General features: G+C 38.6%; 1 protein-coding gene across 1 annotated transcript in view; it reads right to left on the bottom strand.

Annotated features, from left to right (window-relative positions):
• Positions 1-4,690: 4,690 nt before the first annotated feature.
• The window catches only part of RAB32 (RAB32, member RAS oncogene family), a 31,704-nt gene continuing 13,180 nt past the window's right edge, over positions 4,691-23,214 (bottom strand). The window contains exons 2-3 of the mRNA NM_001205950.2: positions 11,684-11,961; positions 4,691-5,721 (exon numbers count right to left, since the gene is read on the bottom strand). Coding sequence (NP_001192879.1) covers positions 5,575-5,721; positions 11,684-11,961 — 425 coding nt within the window. The 3' untranslated portion in view covers positions 4,691-5,574. The remainder of the gene's footprint in view (positions 5,722-11,683; positions 11,962-23,214) is intronic.

The following is a 23,214-nucleotide window of genomic DNA, read 5'->3' as shown; positions in this document are numbered from 1 at the left end:
AATTCTTAATACATCTTTTTGTATAATTGTTACTGTAAAGAATCTGCACGCAATGTGGGAGACCAGGATTCAATCACTGTGTTGGAAAAGATTCCCTGGAGAAGGTAATGGCAACCCACTGCAGTGTTCTTGCCTGGAGAATTCTATGCACAGAATCCTGGGAGGTTACAGTCCATGGCGTCGCAAAGAATTGGACAGGACTGAGCGATTAACACTTTCACTTTGTTACTATATGGCTGTACAGTATCTCCCTGTATGGGTATTCATTCATCCATATCATTTTTCCCCTATAGATAAGCATTTAGATTACTTTTTTTTTTTTTTTGCCTGTGTATACAGTCAGTGCTGGGCTTCTCAGGTGTGTCAGTGGTAAAGAACTCCCCTATAATGCAGGAGATGCAGGTTCAATCTCTGGGTTGGGAAGATCCCCTGGAGAAGGAAATGGCAACCCACTCCAGTATACTTGCCTGGGAAATCCCATGGACAGAGAAGCCTGGTGGGGCCACAGTCCATGGGGTCAGAAAGAGTCAGACACTACTTAGCGACTAAAGAACAACAGCAACAAACCAATCAGTGCCGCAGTGAACAGGCTCCTCTATATTCTCCCTGTGCATATAAGCAAATGTTTATCCAGAGTTGGTATTTACATTTGAAAACTTAAGTTCTCTGTGTCTTTGAAACGTATATAAATCATTTTTAAAGATAATAAGACTCTCATCAGCTTGCTCAAGGACCCAGGAGCCATCTCTCTGACATGTGATCATCAAGGAATATAGGGTTCCATTGCCAAGTTTCTCTGGAAGCAGAGAAGCCTAACTTTGTTGGAACCTCACATCAAGTTGTGAAACTGCTTTCTGCCATAAATACATACGAAGCTTATTTTTCCTTTGGATAAACCCTGTTAGCTAATGCAAATGGTCATCCTAGTTATTAAATGAATTTTGGATTCACTATGTGTGACCAGTGAGGCTGATAAGCCCTCTTGCCTGAGGACTAATTATTGCATACTTTGACAACGCCATGGAATGAGTTGGATCTGTTGGCTACATGAAAGGGTAAAATTCCTTTCCGTCTTTACCGTCACTTAGCATATTGCCTGTGATGAGCATGTTCTAGTTTCATGCTTATTCAATAATAACTGCTTTCTTTCTGTTCTACCTTTGTGGAGGGGTTTTCTGGGTTGGGAGGAGGTTTTGTTCTTAATTCTCTTTCCCCAACAATAGCAGTTCCACTTCTAGGCAAGATGTGGGACTAAGAGTCTAAAGTGAACAACAACCAGGAAGAAAAACTTGGAGGTGTCTATCAAATCCAGTTAACAGTGGATTATGAATATCTATATTCCTGTATGTTCATCCAGATCAGGGATATACTCAAACTCATACATTTTCTGCTAATTTTCCTGGTTACTAAGATTTGACACATGAATTGTCTCTTCTGTAAGTGCTAGTTTTATATTATTTGCTCATTGTTTTCTAGAATTTTTACTATTACTATTATCCAGTTTATTAATCCTCATCCAAGTTGAAAATATTTTCTTTGCTATATTTGATATAATTTTACTTACATCATTTGCTATCCAAGATATACTACTGTAACAAAAAAACATCTGTTTTCCTCTTTGGTTTAAAGAATATGAAGATTTAAGGATTTTCTTTAGCCCAATGTCAAATTTTTTTCATACATGCTAAGGCTTTTGTAGTTTTATTTCTTGTTTTCACACTTATGTTATTAATTTACGGATTGTATCATTTTAGGGAACAGTGTAATAGAGGTAGGAACAGAGATATGACTTCCTTTTTCCAAATGGCTACATTACTTGTAGATTAGTCCAGCCTTTCAAAACCCTTAGGTCTCCATTTTCTGTGGTGGATGAAGAGACTTTCTTTTGCTGGCCCACTGTTTAAGGGGTTCAGACTTTCAAGAAACACTAATTTATAAATGGAAATGCAAGTGTTATATTTTGGGCAAGTTCATGGTTCATGTAAAACCATAGATTTCAAACTAAATTACACTTCAACTATTGCTACCCAAATGATAGGGTTTTCAAAATGAACATCACCATTTTTTTTAAAAAAAAGATTTCTGAGCGCTATCCTCAGAAAATTAAATCTGAAGTGAGTGCAGGCATTTTCAATTAGCGATTAAGTGAATAAGGAATTTCAAAATATTCTCTTCTTTTAATTGTTTATGTAGCTTACCCTTGTAGGGGAGCAAAATTTTCTACCCCAAAATATGTCTCTTTGACATGAGGATTAGGTTAGGCTGATTATTTTTTAAGAAACCCTAGACTCAGGAAGTCTTTTTTTTTTCACCTCCACCTTAACTCCCTAAAAGGACTTAGATAAAAGGTCTGATCCAGAAAGAGCAGTCACCAGAGATACCTACAGAGAACCTGGATCAGGTGTGGTGGCAGGGCACTCAGCAGGGCCTGGAGACTAGAGTTCTCTGTGTGTCACTCTCTGCTGGCAAAGCAACACTTCTTTACCAAACATTTGTTTTTCCACCTCGATGTGAACTGCTTTCCTCCTTTTTGAAGCCACAACCCTCACCCTCTTTCCTTTCTCTCAGATGGTAGATAAGCCTCAATTTACTTGGGTTTCCTTTTCCGGTGGGGTCGTTTGTATACAACTGATTTTTTCTTATTAATGTCTCATGTCAGTTAATTCTTAGACCAGCCAGAAGAACCTAGAAAGGGTGGAGGACACCTTTCATTTCCCTGACATCCTAAATTCAAGCTTTATGTATAAGCTGCAAAAACAAATTACAGTTAAGAATTTAGGAGTTTTCCTTCTACAGTGTATGGAATAATAAATAGAAAACTACCTCACACTTACATACAGAACCCTGCGTTTGTTTGGAAATTATTTGCAGAAAAGTAATTTTTTAAGGTGCTATCAATTTTCAAAAGACTGATGGAAAATAGATGGGGAAACAGTGGAATCAGTGACAGACTTTATTTTCTTGGGCTCCAAAATCACTGCAGATGGTGACTATAGCCATGAAATTAAGACACTTGCTCCTTCGAAGAAAAGCTATGACAAACCTAGACAGCATATTCAAAAGCAGAGACATCACTTAGGTCCATCTAGCCAGTTACCGTTTTTCTAGTAATCATGCATAGATGTGACAGTTGGACCATAAAGAAAGCTGAGGGCCGAAGAATTGATGCTTTTGAACTGTGATGTTGGAGAAGACTCTTGAGAGTCCCTTGGACAGCAAAGATATCAAACCAGCCAATCCTAAAGGAAATCAATCCTGAATATTCATTGGAAGGACTGAGTTGAAGCTGAAGCTCCAATACTTTGGCCACCTGATGAGAAGAGCTGACTCATTTGAAAAGACCCTAATGCTGAGAAAGACTGAAGGCAGGAGGAGAAGGGGATGACAGAGGGTGAGATGGTTGGATGGCATCACCAACTCAATGATCATGAGTTTGAGCAAGCTCTGAGAGTTGGTGATGGAGAGGGAAGCCTGGCATGCTGCAGTCCATGGGGTCTCAAAGAGTTGGACTCAACTGAACTGTCTGAATCTTTAAAATTATTCTAAAAGAAGAAAACAAATATGAAAATGGGCAAAGAAAGTGCTATACTCATGGTTTTGAATTTACTGCTAAATCAATTTAAACATGATGAATTTCCTGTAAAAAATAAAAATCAATATATGAAAAAAGAATATTCCAAGCAGACTTCAGTCTTTCAGTGACTGTCTAGAATAAGTTTTATATTGCTAATCTTTTGGTTTTGGCATGAATATTTCATAATACTTATACTATTGGACTCTGTAATTTAAGAAAGCTTAAAAAGTTTAACTTTGTGCCTACACTAGAAAAAAAAATTATTTAAAGTATGACACGTATGTTTCCTAAAAAGGAAGACTTAAGGGTTGTATTAACTAAGTAGTGTTACTTAAATCAGGGTCTGCTTTCTATTCCTTGGCCTAAGAAAAATCTGATTCTGTAAAGAATACTTGTCCAAAGAGGTTAAAGATTTGATTTACTTAAATATATAACATATAAATCCATTGGTAATTCCTAGCCAAGGTTCAGGTTTAACACGGAAGAGCAAGCTACATTCTACTGCTCATAACAATGACTACTTATTCTCAGAATACGCCTGTCAGAGAAAATGCAATTTGCTTTTTTTTTTTCCCCCTGCTAAATAAATGTATAGATCTTTCCTATTTGAGCTCAGGCTTAATATACAAGGCCTCATTGTGCACTGGTTTTGGGATGTCACAGATAACCTTTAAATTTCCTTTGAAAGAGATAAGTTGAACCTTTCATATGATATCAACTCCCTTAAAAATAAAGGGCAAAAGAAAAATAAAGGCAAAAGTAACAGACACAGACTTTTCTAAGGCAGAAAAAGTATACACCAAATGACCTTTCTAGAACTACATGAATTTAAAACAAAAGTTTCATTTTAAATGACAATACAAATATTGTGACCCTGCTTTTAAGTTTCTCATGTACTATACTTTAAATGTTCAAAACTTTGTGTAAAACCACGTGACCCAATTTCTTTCACAATATCTGCTGTAGAAATCTTAATTGTATACACTTACTTAGAAATAAATTCTCTCCTAAAGCATTATTACAGATTTGAAAGGACTACTTAGAACTGCAACAATAATATCAATCAAGTTCTTAGTTATCAACAAACACACAGAAAGAAGAGAGGAGAGAACTGATGAAGGAGAGATGTTCATTTATGTTGTTTCCAACTGGTAGCAACCATATCAGAAAGCCAGGGTGGTGGGAGTGTTTCTTGAATCCTTAGGAGGGGATTTTAAGGTATTTAAGAGGAATAACCACATGCTTACACTAGCCAGGGCTACTTAAATTATATATTTTAAGGATAACAATTTTACATGAAGTACCAAAGTTCTGGCTAGAAAAATAGATTGCTAAACAGAAACTTCCAGCTTTCCATGGCTGAATCTAAAGTGATAGTGAAAGTGATAGTCATTCAGTCGTGTCTGACTCTTTGCGACCCCATGGACTGTAGCTCACCAGGCTCCTTTGTCCATGGGATTCTCCGGGCAAGAATATTGGAGCGGGTAACCATTCCTTTCTCCAAGGGATCTTCCTGACCCAGGGGTTAAACCCGGGTCTCCTGCATTACAGGCAGATTCTTTACCATCTGAGCCATGAGGGGAAGCCCTAAGAGTCCAAAAGCCTCTCTCAAATATGAGGATGCGACAAAAATATAGACTCATGAAACTACAGCGAGGCTGCAGGGAAAGTTTATTACCACCCAGTTTTCACACTGAAAGTCACAACTTGTAAGTCTTAACAAATACTGAGCAACTGTTATTTTAAAAGTTGTTGAAAAGGACGTCAACATTATCCTGAATATGATGGCAACAACAGCAGAAGCCTAAGTGCTCAGGGTGAAGGGGTGGAGCCATTGGCAGGACTCCTCCGCCAGGGTCCTTTTCAAAAAGTCTCAGGCTCCCGGGGTGGCATCATTCATTTTCAGGCGCAGCCCTGGGCATCCACCATCTGCAATCCAGTTTCAGGACCTTGCTTCCAGTCAGTCAGACTGCACCCGCAGGAGAGAAGCAGATGCCAAGTCAGCAACACTGGGTCTTGCTCTCTTTTTTCACAGTCTCCTCTTCCAGTTTAATCCTGCCATCGTTTTCTTCATTAGGGAAGCTTTGGTGGTTGGCAAGAATGTTCTCCACCAGGAACCGGGCTGCTTCATCGATGTTGACATTATCCTACAGGGCAGAATCAAGGATTAATTCTTAGAGGAAAACACTAAGAGTATTATTACTAGGAACTAGGAAAGTGTGTTAGAGAGGGCACGATAAGGACAGCTCCATCTCCTGCTCCAATATTAAAACTGTTTGCTGAGAGTCAATACTATTGTCTAACAGGTCTAGAGAACCCTCTTCTTCCTACAAAGGATCCCTCTTTCTGATGTTCTTGTTTTTCAATGTTTTAAACTTTGGTGCTGAGGTTCAATGAACTGTCTCCATGGCTGAAGATGAATCTTCATCCTGCTCTAGGTTGCCAGCCACATAAGTGAAAGCACAGATATAAAAGGGCTTCCCTGGTGGCTCAGAGGGTAAAGCATCTGCCTGCAATGCAGGAGACCCAGGTTCAATCCCTGGGTCAGGAAGATCCCCTGGAGAAGGAAATGGCAACCCACTCTGGTGCTCTTGCCTGGAAAATCACATGGACTGAGCAGCCTGGTAGGCTACAGTCCATGGGGTTGCAAAGAGTCGGACACGACTGAACCATTTCACTTTCACTTTTCATTTTACAGATATCAAAACAAAACTCAATAATCTGTTCTTGAACATCTACTTCCAGTATTCAGGATACCCTGTGGAAAAAAATGTTAAAGGGTTCAAACCACATTAAAATATGATAAATGCAGCATATCACTTCCCCATCCCTGACTGCAAATTGTGACTTTTAGTTGATGTGTATAAACTGAGCTGAAACAATGTTGTGGGTGAGATGTTAAGGAGGCTCTAAGGAATCACTAGCTATCATATTTGTGTGACTGATTCATATGCTGTCATTGCATATATACTAAGTAACACATAGCAAAAACTGTGCTTATTTATAAAGTAGAGGTAGTAGGAACTGATAGACATTTCTAAAGCTATTGTGGAAAATACGTAAATATATACTTATGAACTTCCCACGTGGCTCCATGGTAAAGAAACTCCCTGGCAATACAAGACACAGGTTCCATCCCTGGGCCAGGAAGATTCCCTGGAGGAGGAAATGGCAACCCACTCCATTATTCTTGTCTGGAAAACCCCATGCACAAAGGAGCCAGGGATCGCAAACAGTCAGACACGACTGAGCGACTAAGCACGATGTGCTCTTTTCAGCATCTGAGGAGGTACACTTGCTTCAGTTCATGTCTGCCAGGCTTCTCCACTGAAAAGGGACTATTTTTCACTTTGCACTTAGTAAGTACAAGTGTGTAAATACCCTGTTTTTCACCATACCTTTCCCTACTCATTTTGACATCAATTAATTTTCTCCCTGGAACAAGTATTACTGTTATATTTAATGGTGACTTTCTATCTCCATCATTTCTTCTTCATTTATGATTTGGAATTCTACAGTTAGGAAGAGTTTTTTCTCTTCTCTCCCTCTTAGTCACTTGTTTGTTCATGTCACAGGTTATTACTTTATTCTATGGATTAGATCCATAACAATAAATATTTACTTTGTTGTTCAATCTATTGTCTTAAATTTTGGAGCTCTTACAAGCAGGCGCCTGTGTCTTTTTGACATGTTTCCATCATTGTGTTGTTTCCTTAGCTTCTGGCATCACAGAATACCTCAGGCACATCTTTACTTTCCTTGTTCCACTAGTTACTAGATAACTGTATTTAAAAACCAGATTCTGAGGACTTGTAAACTCATGAGTTCTGTGTCGTTATGGCTTCTTCAGCAGACACACCCAGGAAATATGTGATGTTTTTGAACTGTGGTGCTGGAGAAGACTCTTAAGAGTCCCTTGGACTGCAAGGAGATCCAACCAGTCCATCCTAAAGGAAATCAACCCTGAATATTCATTGGAAGGACTGATGCTGAAGCTGAGGCTCCAATACTTTGGATACCTGATGAGAAGAGCCACTCACTGAAAAAGACCCTGATGCTGGGAAAGACTGAGGCTAAGAAGAGAAGGGGACGACAGAGGATGAGATGGTTGGATGGCATCATCGACTCAATGGACATGAGTTTGAGCAAACTCCAGGAGATAGTGAAGGACAGGGAAGCCTGGCGTGCTGCATCCATATGGTCTCAAAGAATCAGACATGAACTAAGTGATCGAACAACAATACATACATTAGTATCTGCCTCTATGTTTATCTGTTTATACATATATGTGTGTATGTGTGCATGTGTGTATATGCACACACACAAATATACACATAAACACAGGATTTATACATATATGTATGTGTATATATGTTAAACGTTAAGTTCATATGGACCTTTCCAATTCCAAGCTAATACCGCAAGGTTCATTCTAGGCTTCTCCCTTATTTGTTGGAACTTTCTCAGACAGTGAGAACTCTGTCTGAGGAGTAAAGACCTCTGCTATTTATTCAGGTATCTTTTCTAGCACCAACACAAGCTTTATTTTTTTTAACCTCTACTCCTAAGGTAAGCATAAACTTTAATTAAAGTATTGATCTTTAAATGCCCTAATGTCCCTCAGTCTCCACCATCCCCGTTATACCAAATAATTAAAACATTCTCTAACTGCATCTAATTGTAACTCATTAAGAACAGAAAGTCCCATGCTATAGTGTAATTAGTCACACATTTTCATATTGGAAATCCATTATTTGCCATAAAGGTGAAGAGATGAAGCTCATGAATTTAAACTTGCCTTTTGGCTGTGTTCCCAAAGGAACAGGCTGTGATCCCTGCAAGTCTAGCAGAAATCAGTTTGAAGCTAACTGCTGGCCAGCTCAGAATCAGAGGTGTTAATGGCATGTAGGCAGTATTTTAAACCTTGACTAAAAATTTTAACCAAAATTTTATATTATATTTCTCTTGAAATACTCATCACTAAGGAAATCTGTAGGAAATATATTTGTAGGAAGGCACAGAACATATGAATATTTTCCTTTTTACCTCTACAAGCTACCCTGTCTATACATATAATGAAGCTGATGACTTACACAGTCTCAGGCTACATGCCACATGATACTATTGTTTATGAATCTTCCATCTAGATTCTGGGGAGAAATTTGGATTTATTACCTGAATGATTAATTTAAAAAAAAAACAGAAGAGGAATTTTTATCTGTAATACATTCATCTTCTCTGTCAAATCTCTTGCTCTAGTAAACATTTACACACACCACTAATTTTTTTCCAACAAAGCTGGGAAGTAAAACAAATCCCTTGACAGATGCAGAGAGAAGACAAGAGGGCATGGCTCCCAGAACAAGTACCTCTATGAAAAGCCGTCCCTTCTGCAATCTCTTCCTTCCTGTTTGGCTGAGTGCTCATGCAGTACACCTCTGGGCTTCATCTCTGTTCCACCACTACTTTTTAAATATGAAACTAAATTTTAATTTATAATAGAGTAGATTTATTATATAATAAATAGCCTTTAGCCTAGAAGTAAACACTTCTGCCCCTAGCAGACACTGTTCTTCCCAATGACCCCTCCATCACAATATTTTCAGAGCACATTTTGTGTAGTCTCCCATAGGTTTGCTTTCATTATTCTCATCTTCAGTGGCAGCAAATAATCTTCCACTTTTAGGGTGGGTTTCTAGTAAAGCTAAAGTAACCTGTTAAGTAGGTGATTTGGAGGAAAAAAAAATATGTATGTGTGTGTATGTATATGTATACACACATAAAAATATGTATGTGTGTGTATGTATATGTATACATATATACATACATATATATACATACACACACATACATATTTTTTATTTAGTTTTTTTTTTTCTAATTTTATTTTATTTTTAAACTTTACATAATTGTATTAGTTTTGCCAAATATCAAAATGAATCTGCCACAGGTATACATGTGTTCCCCATCCCGAACCCTCCTCCCTCCTCCCTCCCCATACCATCCCTCTGGGCCGTCCCAGTGCACCAGCCCCAAGCATCCAGCATCGTGCATCGAACCTGGACTGGCAACTCGTTTCCTACATGATATTTTACATGTTTCATTGCCATTCTCCCAAATCTTCCCACCCTCTCCCTCTCCCACAGAGTCCATAAGACTGTTCTATACATCAGTGTCTCTTTTGCTGTCTCGTACACTGGGTTATTGTTACCATCTTTCTAAATTCCATATATATGCGTTAGTATACTGTATTTATGTTTTTCCTTCTGGCTTACTTCACTCTGTATAATAGGCACCAGTTTCATCCACCTCATTAGAACTGATTCAAATGTATTCTTTTTAATGGCTGAGTAATACTCCATTGTGTATATGTACCACAGCTTTCTTATCCATTCATCTGCTGATGGGCATCTAGGTTGCTTCCATGTCCTGGCTATTATAAACAGTGCTGCGATGAACATTGGGGTACACGTGTCTCTTTCCCTTCTGGTTTCCTCAGTGTGTATGCCCAGCAGTGGGGTTGCTGGATCATAAGGCAGTTCTATTTCCAGTTTTTTAAAGAATCTCCACACTGTTCTCCATAGTGGCTGTACTAGTTTGCATTCCCACCAACAGTGTAAGAGGGTTCCCTTTTCTCCACACCCTCTCCAGCATTTATTGCTTGTAGACTTTTGGATCGCAGCCATTCTGACTGGTGTGAAATGGTACCTCATAGTGGTTTTGATTTGCATTTCTCTGATAATGAGTGATGTTGAGCATCTTTTCATGTGTTTGTTAGCCATCTGTATGTCTTCTTTGGAGAAATGTCTATTTGGTTCTTTGGCCCATTTTTTGATTGGGTCGTTTATTTTTCTGGAGTTGAGCTGTAGGAGTTGCTTGTATATTTTTGAGATTAGTTGTTTGTCGGTTGCTTCATTTGCTATTATTTTCTCCCATTCTGAAGGCTGTCTTTTCACCTTGCTAATAGTTTCCTTTGATGTGCAGAAGCTTTTAAGGTTAATTAGGTCCCATTTGTTTATTTTTGCTTTTATTTCCAATATTCTGGGAGGTGGGTCATAGAGGATCCTGCTGTGATGTATGTCGGAGAGTGTTTTGCCTATGTTCTCCTCTAGGAGTTTTATAGTTTCTGGTCTTACGTTTAGATCTTTAATCCATATTCTTCACACATACATATTTTTTATGTGTATATATATATATATATATATATATATATATAAACCACTCTGGTAAATCCATCTAAATCCTCTCTATACATAAGAAATTCACTGAAGTGTACTAAAAGCTGAAACTGTGTTAAAATTATATCAGTTTGGTTTCGAGTTTGTCACCATCACATAATTTCACCAACATTTCATCATTCTTCCATGTCTGATTGTTATTGGACCTCTAAAGTGAAACTTGCAATGCATATAAATACACTCCAACACAAAATTTTATGCTCGGGATTTTCACCTTTGGTTTCCAGTATATGTAGACTATTAAGATTTTCATCAGCCAATCTGTATTTTTCTTCAAAAAATATTTTATCCAGTTTTCCATCATGGTTGAAAGAACAACATCTTACTCTACTGTTCATGACAAAATATGTCACAATTGTTGATGCTTTCCTTTTGCTCAAATTTTTCATACACACTTGATCTACAATTCCTCCAACATCATCTAAATACATCTTCCCTTTGACCTTTTCAATGTCTTTGTTAGTCCTGCCCACGACTTACATCTTCACTAAGGATGTCTATGTCCCTATGTTTTGTTAAATCTTCTGTAAAAATCAAAATTAGTTGTGCTTGACAATATACTTCATACCCCATAAACTCCAGGGTGCATGAAAAATACCTTAAGGACTCAAACTCACAGAAAATGTCATTTGTTCTTTGCTCTAATAATATTTTTTATTTTAATGTAAAATCTGCCCTTCTATTCACCTCCCTACTAGCCAATTCTGAAAACCTTCCTGTAGCTGACTGAAATAAGCTGTAACATATCTATGTTTCACCTTTCACTAGGCTGCTGAAAAACACTCGGGTAAATCTGTCTAAATCCTTTACAGTTACAGGTAAGATGTATGAGTTAACTGCAGAGCAGATACAAACACGCAGCAGAGCTCACCTTCGCAGAGGTTTCAAACCATCCTGTGAAGCCATGTTCTTTGCAGAACTGGTCCATCTGGGAAGGAGTCTGGCCACTGTCCTTTTTCTGGTCACATTTGTTAGCTAAAAGGACAGCAGGAATAGGGCTGCCGTTTGGAAGATGTACTTTACTATCCAGATCACTTTTCCATTTTAAAACAGCATCAAACGTGGAACCTCTCGAAATATCAAAGACAATGAAGGCACCAACAGCTTCTTTGTAATATACTCGGGTCATGTTGCCAAAACGCTCCTGTCCTAGAAATAAATATAGTGAGACATCAAAAACTTAAAATTCAGTCAGAGGCTATATTTAGATATAACCCTTTTTAACCCTAAGAATAATGTTGTAAACACATCTGTCATTCCAGAGCAACAGAGATGGGTGGGATTAAGGACACACACAGAACCACAACCCACAGGGCAGAAGTGGTTGCTCACCTGCTCTCAGGACAGTTACTTGTTTTATGTCCTCTGTGCATGTACACTACATTCTCCACAAATATCAAGATGCCACTCCTATAGCTACAGAATCCATCATGGGCCCTCTCACTCGCCCTGGTCTAAGAGAGGTACCAAAGCAAAAAAAAGAAAGTTGGGTGTGGAGGGAAGAGACAAGAATAGAAGAAAACAGACTTGCAGGAAGAAGATAAGTGTGGTGGGTAAAACGCTAGTCAAAAAGATTAGGCCTGGACCTGAGATAAAGGAGCTCATGTTCTTAACTCCTCTTTTTTCACATCTCCAGCAAAACCCACTTTCCTTTTCCTTTTTAAATTTTTTTAAAGGAGGAAAAGTACTTCACAACTCTGTGCTGGTATCTGCAGTACAACAATGTGAATACATATACTCCTTCCCTCTTGAGCCTCCCTCCCTTCTCCCATCCCACTTCTCTAGGAAGTCAGAGTGCCAGGCTGGGCTCCCTATGTTAGACAGCAAGTTCCCACAAGCAATCTTTTTAACACCTGATAGTGTATATGTGTGTATGTGTGTGTATATGTGTGTATGTGTGTGTGTATATATATATAAATGCTACTTTCTCACTTTTGACTCGAAATGCAAGACTGCTCTCCTCTAAGAAGGTAAATGTGCAAAACCACTACTTTAGTAAAACATGGTACAACTGTGCTATTAAAAGAAGGATCAACTATAGAGCTCTTAGGATATCATTGTACTTTTAAAATAGCTTAATATGTTAAACACTTTTTTTTTTTTGGAAAAAAATCTACCATTAAACATACCATATAGGTCTTAGCAAAGCATTCACTTACTATCTGGTATTGACTTAGGAAGAATTTTTTCTTCATCTGACAGACAGAAAAACGTGCAAAAGCTGCCTGGCCAGGACTCCAACAGCTCCAACTAAAGAAGATGGGACTAAGGCTGGATCTCCTGACTCCCAAGTGTGTGGAAACATGCCCGTCATTCTGACCTATCCTGCAGCTGCCCTGACTTCTAAAGCTCTTACCTTTAGTGGGGCAAAGTACTGACTATAGTGCTAAGGGAAAATGACTGCGATCACTACAAATCTAAGATTTATAACTCTTTGTCTAATGATAAAAACATGTGCTACGATGGAACATTTTCCTATTAAAACATACAATGAAAAACAAGCTTTTATCTAATTTTACTGGTAGTAAAGAAAGCAAGACTGTCCCCTAAATTAATCATTTTTCTCCTCCAAATTCTATGCCATCACACATTTTTAGATATTATTAATGGAATAATTGAAGAAGAACACAACAGTCAAACTTAAATGGATAAACAGAGTTCATCTAGTTTATGACTGCTCCCCAGAGGGGCTTATCTGAGGTGTACTGTGACAGTTCAGAGTTCCAAAGTTTGTTATAATGAACAGTCACATGAGAAATGTCATTATCATGTTCATATATTATTAGTGATGTAAATCTGACCAGCCAACTATTTAGTTTATTTGCTCACAATGCTGACATTTATAAAAAGCTCATGTTGTATCCTTTTCTATTAATGTGCATTTAATTATCACACAAGGCATGCTGGCAGAGAACAGACCAACCATTCAAGGTCAGTATCACCATTTTGTAAACACTGCACAGATGCATTAAGGTGCACCTAATTCCAAACAGAGAGCACACAATACCAATGATTTTTATTTTTCTCAATTTTAATTATATGAAACAACTACAGCAATAAGAGAAATGAGTACTACTAACTTAGTCCAGATAACATAATTACATAATTATAAAAACATTCCTTTGGGCTACGCTTTAATTTAGAAGAGGGTAAGGTGCCAAACTAACAAACGTATATAGAAATCCAGAAATTATGAAGAACTATTGCACTCTAGTGACTTTTGTTTCTAGAATCATCTGTAAATTCTCTCCCCAAATATTTCTTTTTGCCAGCTGTGTTAGTGAACATACAAGTTTGTATTCATATAAAATTTCTGGTTAAACCATAAGAAAAAAAGAAATGTATGAGACAAGGCATTTTTGAGGAGGATCTTGTGACTTAAAATACCCAAGCCTTTGACAAAATTCAACATCCATTTATGATAAGAACTCTCCAGAAAGCAGGAATAGAAGGAACATACCTCAACATAATAAAAGCTATATATGACAAACCCATAGCAAACATTATCCTCAATGGTGAAAAATTGAAAGCATTTCCTCTAAAGTCAGGAACAAGACAAGGGTGCCCACTTTCACCATTACTATTCAACATAGTTTTGGAAGTTCTGGCCACAGCAATCAGAGCAGAAAAAGAAATAAAAGGAATCCAAATTGGAAAAGAAGAAGTAAAACTCTCACTATTTGCAGATCACATGATCCTCTACATAGAAAACCCTAAAGACTCCACCAGAAAATTACTAGAACTAATCAATGGTTATAGTAAAGTTGCAGGATATAAAATCAACACACAGAAATCCCTTGCATTCCTATACACTAATAATGAGAAAACTGAAAGAGAAATTAAGGAAACAATTCCATTCACCATTGCAACGGAAAGAATAAAATACTTAGGAATATATCTACCTAAAGAAACTAAAGACCTATATATAGAAAACAATAAAACACTGGTGAAAGAAATCAAAGAGGACACTAATAGATGGAGAAATATACCATGTTCATGGATTGGAAGAAATCAATATAGTGAAAATGAGTATACTACCCAAAGCAATGTATAGATTCAATGCAATCCCTATCAAGCTACTGACAGTATTCTTCACAGAGCTAGAACAAATAATTTCACAATTTGTATGGAAATACAAAAAACCTCGAATAGCCAAAGCGATCTTGAGAAAGAAGAATGGAACTGGAGGAATCAACCTACCTGACTTCAGGCTCTATTACAAAGCCACAGTTATCAAGACAGTATGGTACTGGCACAAAGACAGAAATATTGATCAATGGAACAAAATAGAAAGCCCGGAGATAAATCCACGCACCTATGGACACCTTATCTTTGACAAAGGAGGCAAGAATACACAATGGATTAAAGACAATCTCTTTAACAAGTGGTGCTGGGAAAACTGGTCAACCACTTGTAAAAGAATGAAACTAGAACACTTTCTAACACCATACACAAAAATAAACTCTAAATGGACTAAAGATCTCAACGTAAGACCAGAAACTATAAAACTCCTAGAGGAGAACATAGGCAAAACACTCTCTGACATACATCACAGCAGGATCCTCTGTGACCCACCTCCCAGAATATTGGAAATAAAAGCAAAAATAAACAAATGGGAACTAATTAAACTTAAAAGCTTCTGCACAACAAAGGAAATTATAAGCAAGGTGAAAAGGCAGCCTTCAGAATGGGAGAAAATAATAGCAAATGAAGCAACTGACAAACAACTAATCTCAAAAATATACAAGCAACTCCTACAGCTCAACTCCAGAAAAATAAATGACCCAATCAAAAAATGGGCCAAAGAACTAAATAGACATTTCTCCAAAGAAGACATACAGATGGCTAACAAACACATGAAAAGATGCTCAACACCACTCATTATCAGAGAAATGCAAATCAAAACCACTATGAGGTACCATTTCACACCAGTCAGAATGGCTGCGATCCAAAAGTCTACAAGCAATAAATGCTGGAGAGGGTGTGGAGAAAAGGGAACCCTCTTACACTGTTGGTGGGAATGCAAACTAGTACAGCCACTATGGAGAACAGTGTGGAGATTCCTTAAAAAAACTGGAAATAGAACTGCCTTATGATCCAGCAACCCCACTGCTGGGCATACACACTGAGGAAACCAGAAGGGAAAGAGACACGTGTACCCCAATGTTCATTGCAGCACTGTTTATAATAGCCAAGACATGGAAGCAACCTAGATGCCCATCAGCAGATGAATGGATAAGAAAGCTGTGGTACATATACACAATGGAGTATTACTCAGCCATTAAAAAGAATACATTTGAATCAGTTCTAATGAGATGGATGAAACTGGAACCTATTATACAGAGTGAAGTAAGCCAGAAAGAAAAACACCAATACAGTATACTAACGCATATATATGGAATTTAGAAAGATGGTAACAATAACCCTGTGTACGAGACAGCAAAAGAGACACCGATGTATAGATCAGTCTTATGGACTCTGTGGGAGAGGGAGAGGGTGGGGAGATTTGGGAGAATGGCATTGAAACATGTATAATATCATGTATGAAACGAGTTGCCAGTCCAGGTTCGATGCCGATACTGGATGCTTGGGGCTGGTGCACTGGGACAACTCAGAGGGAGGGTATGGAGGGAGGAGGGAGGAGGGTTCAGGATGGGGAACACAGGTATACCTGTGGTGGATTCATTTCGATATTTGGCAAAACTAATATTGTAAAGTTTAAAAATAAAATAAAATTAAAAAAAAATACCCATTCCAGTTCCAGGGCCAGGATTCAATCCTCCTTGACATTCTCACAGCAGACAGTGTGCTTTCTAACACCACCATATATGACAAGTCTAAACGGTGCCAATTACACTGTTAAGCATTTCATGCAAAGATAAGATGGGCAACGTAAAGGACAGAAACAGCAACGACCTAACAGAATAATGTTCGTCACTCAGTTGTGTCCGACTGTTTGCGATCCCATGACTGTAGCCTGCCAGGCTCCTCTGTCCATGGAACTCTCCAGGCAAGAATACTGGAGTGGGTGGCCATTCCCTTCTCCCAGGGATCTTCCAGACCCAGAGATCAAATCTGGGTCTCCTTCATTGCAGGCAGATTCCTTACCAACTGAGACACCAGGGAAGCCCAGATACAAGGAAAGCTGGTGGACAGGATGGAACTCCAGCTGAGCTATTCCAAATCCTAAAATATGATGCTATCAAAGTGCTGCAGTCAATATGTCAGCAAATTTGGAAAACTCAGCAGTGGCCACAGGACTGGAAAAGGTCAGTTTTCATTCCAATTCCAAAGAAAAGCCATGCCAATGAATGTTTCAATTATCGTACAAATGGGCACATTTCACATGCTAGCAAGGTAATGCTAAAAATCCTTCAAGTTGGGCTTCAGCAGTATGTGAACCAAGAAATTCTAAGTGTACAAGTTGGATTTAGAAAAAGCAGAGGAACCAGAGATCAAATTGCCAACATCCGTTGTATCACAGAAAAAGCAAGCAGAAAAACATCTGCTTCATTGACTACGCTAAAGCCTTTAACTGTGTGGATCACACAAATTGTGGAAAAGTCTTAAAGCAATGGGAATACCAGACTACCTTATCTGCCTCTTGAGAAACCTGTATGCCGGACAAGAAGCAATAGTTAGAATTGGACATGGAACAATGGAGAGGTTCCACATTGGGAAAGGAGTATGTCAAGGCTGTATACTGTTACACTGCTTTTTTAACTTATATGCAGAGTGCATCATGTGAAACGCTAGGCTGGATGAATCACAAGCTAGAATCAAGATTGCTGGGAGAAATATCAATAACCTCAGATTCGCAGATGATACCACTCTAATGGCAGAAAGAGAAGAGGGCTAAAGAGCCTCTTGATGAAAGTGAAAGAGGAAAGTGAAAAAGCTGGCTTAAAATTCAATATTAAAAAATTAAGATCATAGGATCCAGTCCCATCACTTCATGGCAAATAGATGGGGGAAAAAGTGGAAATAGTGACAGACTTTATATTCCTGGGCTCCAAAATCACTGAAGACAGTGACTGCAGCCATGAAATTAAAAGGCACTTCCTCCTTGGAAGAAATCTATGAAAAACCTAGACAGTGTATTAATTTTGCCAACAATGGTCCATATAGTCAAAGTTATGGTTTTACCAGTTCAGTTCAGTTGCTCAGTCATGTCTGACTCTTTGCGACCCCATGGACCTCAGCACACCAGGCTTTCCTGTTCATCACCAACTCCCAGAGCTAACTAAAACTCATGTCCATCAAGTTGATGATGCCATCCAACCATCTCATCCTCTGGTGTCCCCTTCTCCTCCTGCCTTCAACCTTTCCCAGAATCAGGGTCTTGTCCAATGAGTCAGTTCCTCACGTCAGGTGGCCAAAGTATTGGAGTTTCAGCTTCAGCATCAGTCCTTCCAATGAATATTCAGGACTGATTTCCTTTATGACGGACGGACTTGTTGGATCTCCTTGCAATCCAAGAAGACTCATGAGTCTTCTCCAACACCACAGTTCAAAAGCATCATTTCTTTGGTGCTCAGCTTTCTTTGTAGTCCAATTCTCACATCCATACATGACTACTGGAAAAACCATAGCTTTGACTAGACAGACCTTTGTTTGTCTTACCAGTAGTCATGTACAGATGTGAGATTTGGACCATAAAGAAAGCTGAGTGTCGAAGAATTGATGCTTTCGAACTGTGGTACTAGAGAAGACACTTGAGACTTCCTTGAACTGCAAGGAGATCAAACCTGTCAATCCTAAAGGAAATCAACTCTGAATATTCACTGGAAGGACTGATGCTGAAGCTGAAACTCTAGTACTTTGCCACCTGATCCGAAGAGCCCATTCATTGGAAAAGACCCTGATGCTGGGAAAAATTGAGGACAGTAGGAGAAGAGGGCAACAGAGGATGAGATGGTTGGACAGCAACACCAACTCAATGGACATGAGTTTGAGCAAAGTCTGGGAGATAGTGAAGGACAGGGAAGCCTGATGTACTGCAGTCCATGGGGTTGCAAAGAGTCAGTCAGGACTCAGAAGGCCAAACAACAACATTGTTAAGCAAATGAAAAGTAAAGGCACAAACTGGGAGAAAAAAGTACATATATATTATATCTGATTTAAAAAACATACTTAGAATATACAGAATTCTCAGAACTCCAAAATAAGAGAACAAAAAACAATTTGATAGAATAAGCAAAATATTAAAACACTTAACCCAAGAATTTATATGATGATAAATAAGCAAAAGAAATGATGCTCAAAATTATTAATCACTGGGTTTAAACCACAACTGAGCTGATCCTTTATACCCACAAGAAAGGCTATAATGAAAAAGTCTGACTATACCAAGTGCTGGTGAAGTTGTGGAGCAACTGGAACTCTCATACACAGCTGGTAAGAATAATCCTTAAAAATAGTGTAACCATGTTGGAAAACAATTTGATACTTTCTCAAAAATGTAAACATATATCTAGCATACAACCAAGCCATCCCACTCCTAGGCATTTGCTAACAAAATGAAGGCACACATCTATACAAAGGCATGCCCACGACTGCTCAGAGGAGCTTCATTTTTAACAGCCCCAAACTGGAAGCAACCCAAATGTCTATTCATATAGTAATGAATAAGCTATGGTATATTCATACAATGGACCACAACTCAACAATAAAAAGGAAAGGAACAAATTATGAATAAATGTAACAACATGGATGGATCTCAAAATAATTATGCTGAGTCAAAATAACCAGGCCAGAGGAGGAGGAGGTGATACTGTGAGTCTACTTATATCAAATACCAAAAAAATTAGAAACTACACTAATACAGTAAGAGAAAGCAGATCAGTTGATTATGTTGGACAAGGGCGGGGAATGGATTAGAGAAATTAGATTTCAAATGATAACAAATGCTTCCAATCTTGACAATGGTGGTATTTCCCAAGCGTAAAACTTATAAAATTGTACAGTTTACTCTATGTCAACTATATCACAATAAAGCTATAAAAAATACCTACCTCATATATGGTCACTGGGAAGTTAAATGTAAAATGCCTGCCTGGGAGTATATTTAGGGCTGAGTTTGGCAGAACTTAGCTAAATAAAGTTGTGGGTTTTTTTTTTTTTTTTTTTTTTGGAGCAGAGAAGGGTTTATTTTAAGGGCCAAGCAAGGACAACAGGCAACTCATGCTCAAAAAGCCCAAATTCCCTGATGAGTTTCAATAAAGATCTTTTTTTTTTTTATTTTATTTTTTAACTTTACAATATTGTATTGGTTTTGCCATATATCAATAGGAATGGAATATCACCCTCATCTATTTACATATTATATGCCTGATTTCATTCTATAATGGTGGAGATGAGTTGTTGCAATAGAGAGTAAATGGCTCACAAAGCCTAAAATAATTACTATCAGGAACTTTACAAAAATAGTTTAATGATTTCTGTGCTAAGGGTTTAGGGACAGTCTATACCTTTACCAGGAGTAGTATATAAAATTCATGAAGGTACACCCTTAACTTCTCCCTTAACTTTGTAGGTTATACTTTAAGTTCAAAGAGTGTAAAACGCCAGGTCCATAAGTGACCACTGAATAAATACTAGCTAAGTACTATCACTGGGCTTCCCTGGTGGCTCAGAGGTAAGGAATATGCCTGCCAATGCAGAAGACGTGAGTTCAATCTCTAGGTCAGGAAGATCTCTTGGAGAAGGAACTGGCAATCCACTCCAGTATTCTTGCCTGGAGAATCCCATGGACAGAGGAGCCTAGCAGGCTATAGTCCATAGTGTGCAAAGAGTTAGACACGACTGAGCAACTAATGAGTTCACTTTCACACATGGCAAAGCCTTAAATTATTAGGTAGTTAAGTGTTTTACCTCAAAGTGGTGAAAATGGGTTGCAAAGAAAAATAAACCTGAGAAAAGTACAACCATCCTACAGAATCAAATATCAAGCACCCGACAGTCAAGCTACCCCAGGAAATAATGTTGTCTGTTTAAATCAGCCAACTGTCTTTAGAGACCTTTCAGTTCAGTTCATTTCAGTCGCTCAGTTGTGTCCGACTCTTTGTGACTCCATGAATTGCAGCACACCAGGCCTCCCTGTCCATCACCAACTCCCGGAGTTCACTCAAACTCATGTCCATCGAGTCGGTGATGCCATCCAGCCATCTCATCCTCTGTCGTCCCCTTCTCCTCCTGCCCCCAATCCCTCCCAGCATCAGGGTCTTTTCCAATGAGTCAACTCTTCGCATGAGGTGGCCAAAGTATTGGAGTTTAAGCTTCAGCATCAGTCCTTTCAATGAACACCCAGGACTGAGCTCCTTTAGGATGGACTGGTTGGATCTCCTTGTAGTCCAAGGGACTCTCAAGAGTCTTCTCCAACACCACAGTTCAAAAGCATCAATTCTTTAGAGATCATCAAAGTTCCTCCAAGCTCTCACTTCTGATATTTTAGAGTATCAGAATTCTACGTTGTATATCAGAAAACTATGCTATAATTTTAATGTTATAATGATTTTCTGACAATTCTGCAATCACCAAATCCAGAAGACAGCAACGGGGATCAAATGTAAATGACCCACCATCAAAAGGCCAAGCCCATGCATTTATGGGAGTAGCTTATTCTCCAAAAGAATAAGAAAAATATACTTCCACTGTACTTGGTTCATAATCTCTTTTTTAAAAAATTCAAAAGTGCTTCAGAGATCTTCCTGAACTGGTAAAGACAAGTGAAAAATAAAAGTTTCTAAAACATGTGTCATTGAATTAGGGACTGAAGAAAGATAAAAGAAGTTCATCTAGAATAATAATCTTAACATAAAATTAACAGAACTATTCTCCAAAAATTGAACAAGGTGAAACTTAGATTTAGCTCTGCTGTTTTCAAGGTTTAAATGCACAGGGTTGCTAAACTCTTTCGGTTGTTAAGCAGGAAAGTAAACTTTCCTACAAGAATAAGAATTGCAGCCTGTATCTTTGTTATGACTGCTCCTTGGGTAATTTTAGCTATTCCCTTATTACTATCTAAAACAAAGGAGTCCAGTGGAAACCACAACTAATGTTCACGAATAATCCATTTTCCTCCACTTTTGAATACATGGAGGACCATACTGTCCTGCCCCGACTAAACCAGCTGTATTCATGGAATGTGGACAGAAGTGTCCCTGCCCAGCAGAATCACTTGTCGGGTGGCAGCAAGGTTACCCCTACTTTGAGGTGATGGTATCAGATGGTAGGGCCTCTTTTAGCCTGGGTCTTCAAGGGGCTCCAGTGAAAAACCACCCTCACATTCCTCACCATCCCCCAACTTCTGCTCCCTCCCAAGGACATGTAGAAAGAGTGTGAAAGTGTGTCAGTCGCTCAGTCATATCCGACTCTTTGCGACCCCATGGACTGTAGCCCGCCAGGCTCCACTGTCGATAGGATTCTCCAGGCAAGAATACTGGAGTAGGTTGCCACGCCCTCCTCCAGGGGATCTTCCTCATTTTAAGGCTGTTGGCACCCTACCACAACCTAGCCTATCTCGACTGGTACAACTCCCAAATATCTTTTTACCTCTTATAGCTAGGTTTGATCTCAACTAGAAAATATGTATTAGGTTCCTCCTATGTACCAGGCACTGTGCTAGACACTGGTGAAACAATGAATAGGATCCCAAGACTCCCAGTCCATCCGAGGAAAGAAACCAAGTGATGCCATGATGTGTTAGGTGTAATCAGAGATACAAAGAGCATATTATGGTATTCAACAAGGGGATGCCATTCACTGAAGTGGGTACGCTAATCTTACTAGTCTTTTTGAAAGATACATTATCAAAAAATGCCTTTCAAATGCTTATACTATGAAAATACAATATCTTCATAAACTTTATTTCTTTACTTTCATGCTGTGACTGTCAGTTTGCATGCCCCTGGGGGCAGCCAGCCGAGTCAGAGCCTTGTTCACCATCCATGGACTAAAAGGCTAAGTTTTAACTGCTGGAGGCAGTTTCCCAGAAGCACTGAGTCATCACTAGGAGAAACAGGTGTTCTACTTCCCCTTTTACAGCACTGCAGAAGCCAGCCCTTCCTAGCTTCAGATAAGGGCTAAAGGATCAATAAGGGCTAATAGGTAAGACTGTCATGCTAACTAGAATTGCATTAGAAATCCATGGAATCTTAACATTTTTTTTTTTTAATTTTGGAGGGCAGCCAATCAACCATTTTAAGTTTATTCTAAGAAATTTTTATTATTCTCTAGGACTCTTCTTTCCACAAGTACATAAATAAAAGCAGGACATTTCTGCCATGCTGCATGCTGAATGCTCCTGGCTTGTGTCCTGTGATGGAAGCGGACCGGTTAGAGGAGAAAGTATGCAGTTATTAAATGTAAAGACAGCTGCATGTATCTTGTTTCATGGTGCGT

This window comes from Bos taurus, chromosome 9, assembly GCF_002263795.3.
Source record: "Bos taurus isolate L1 Dominette 01449 registration number 42190680 breed Hereford chromosome 9, ARS-UCD2.0, whole genome shotgun sequence".
Lineage (NCBI taxonomy): Eukaryota > Metazoa > Chordata > Mammalia > Artiodactyla > Bovidae > Bos > Bos taurus.
The sequence above is the reverse complement of the archived record's forward strand: the minus strand, read 5'-3'. Positions and strand labels throughout refer to the sequence as shown.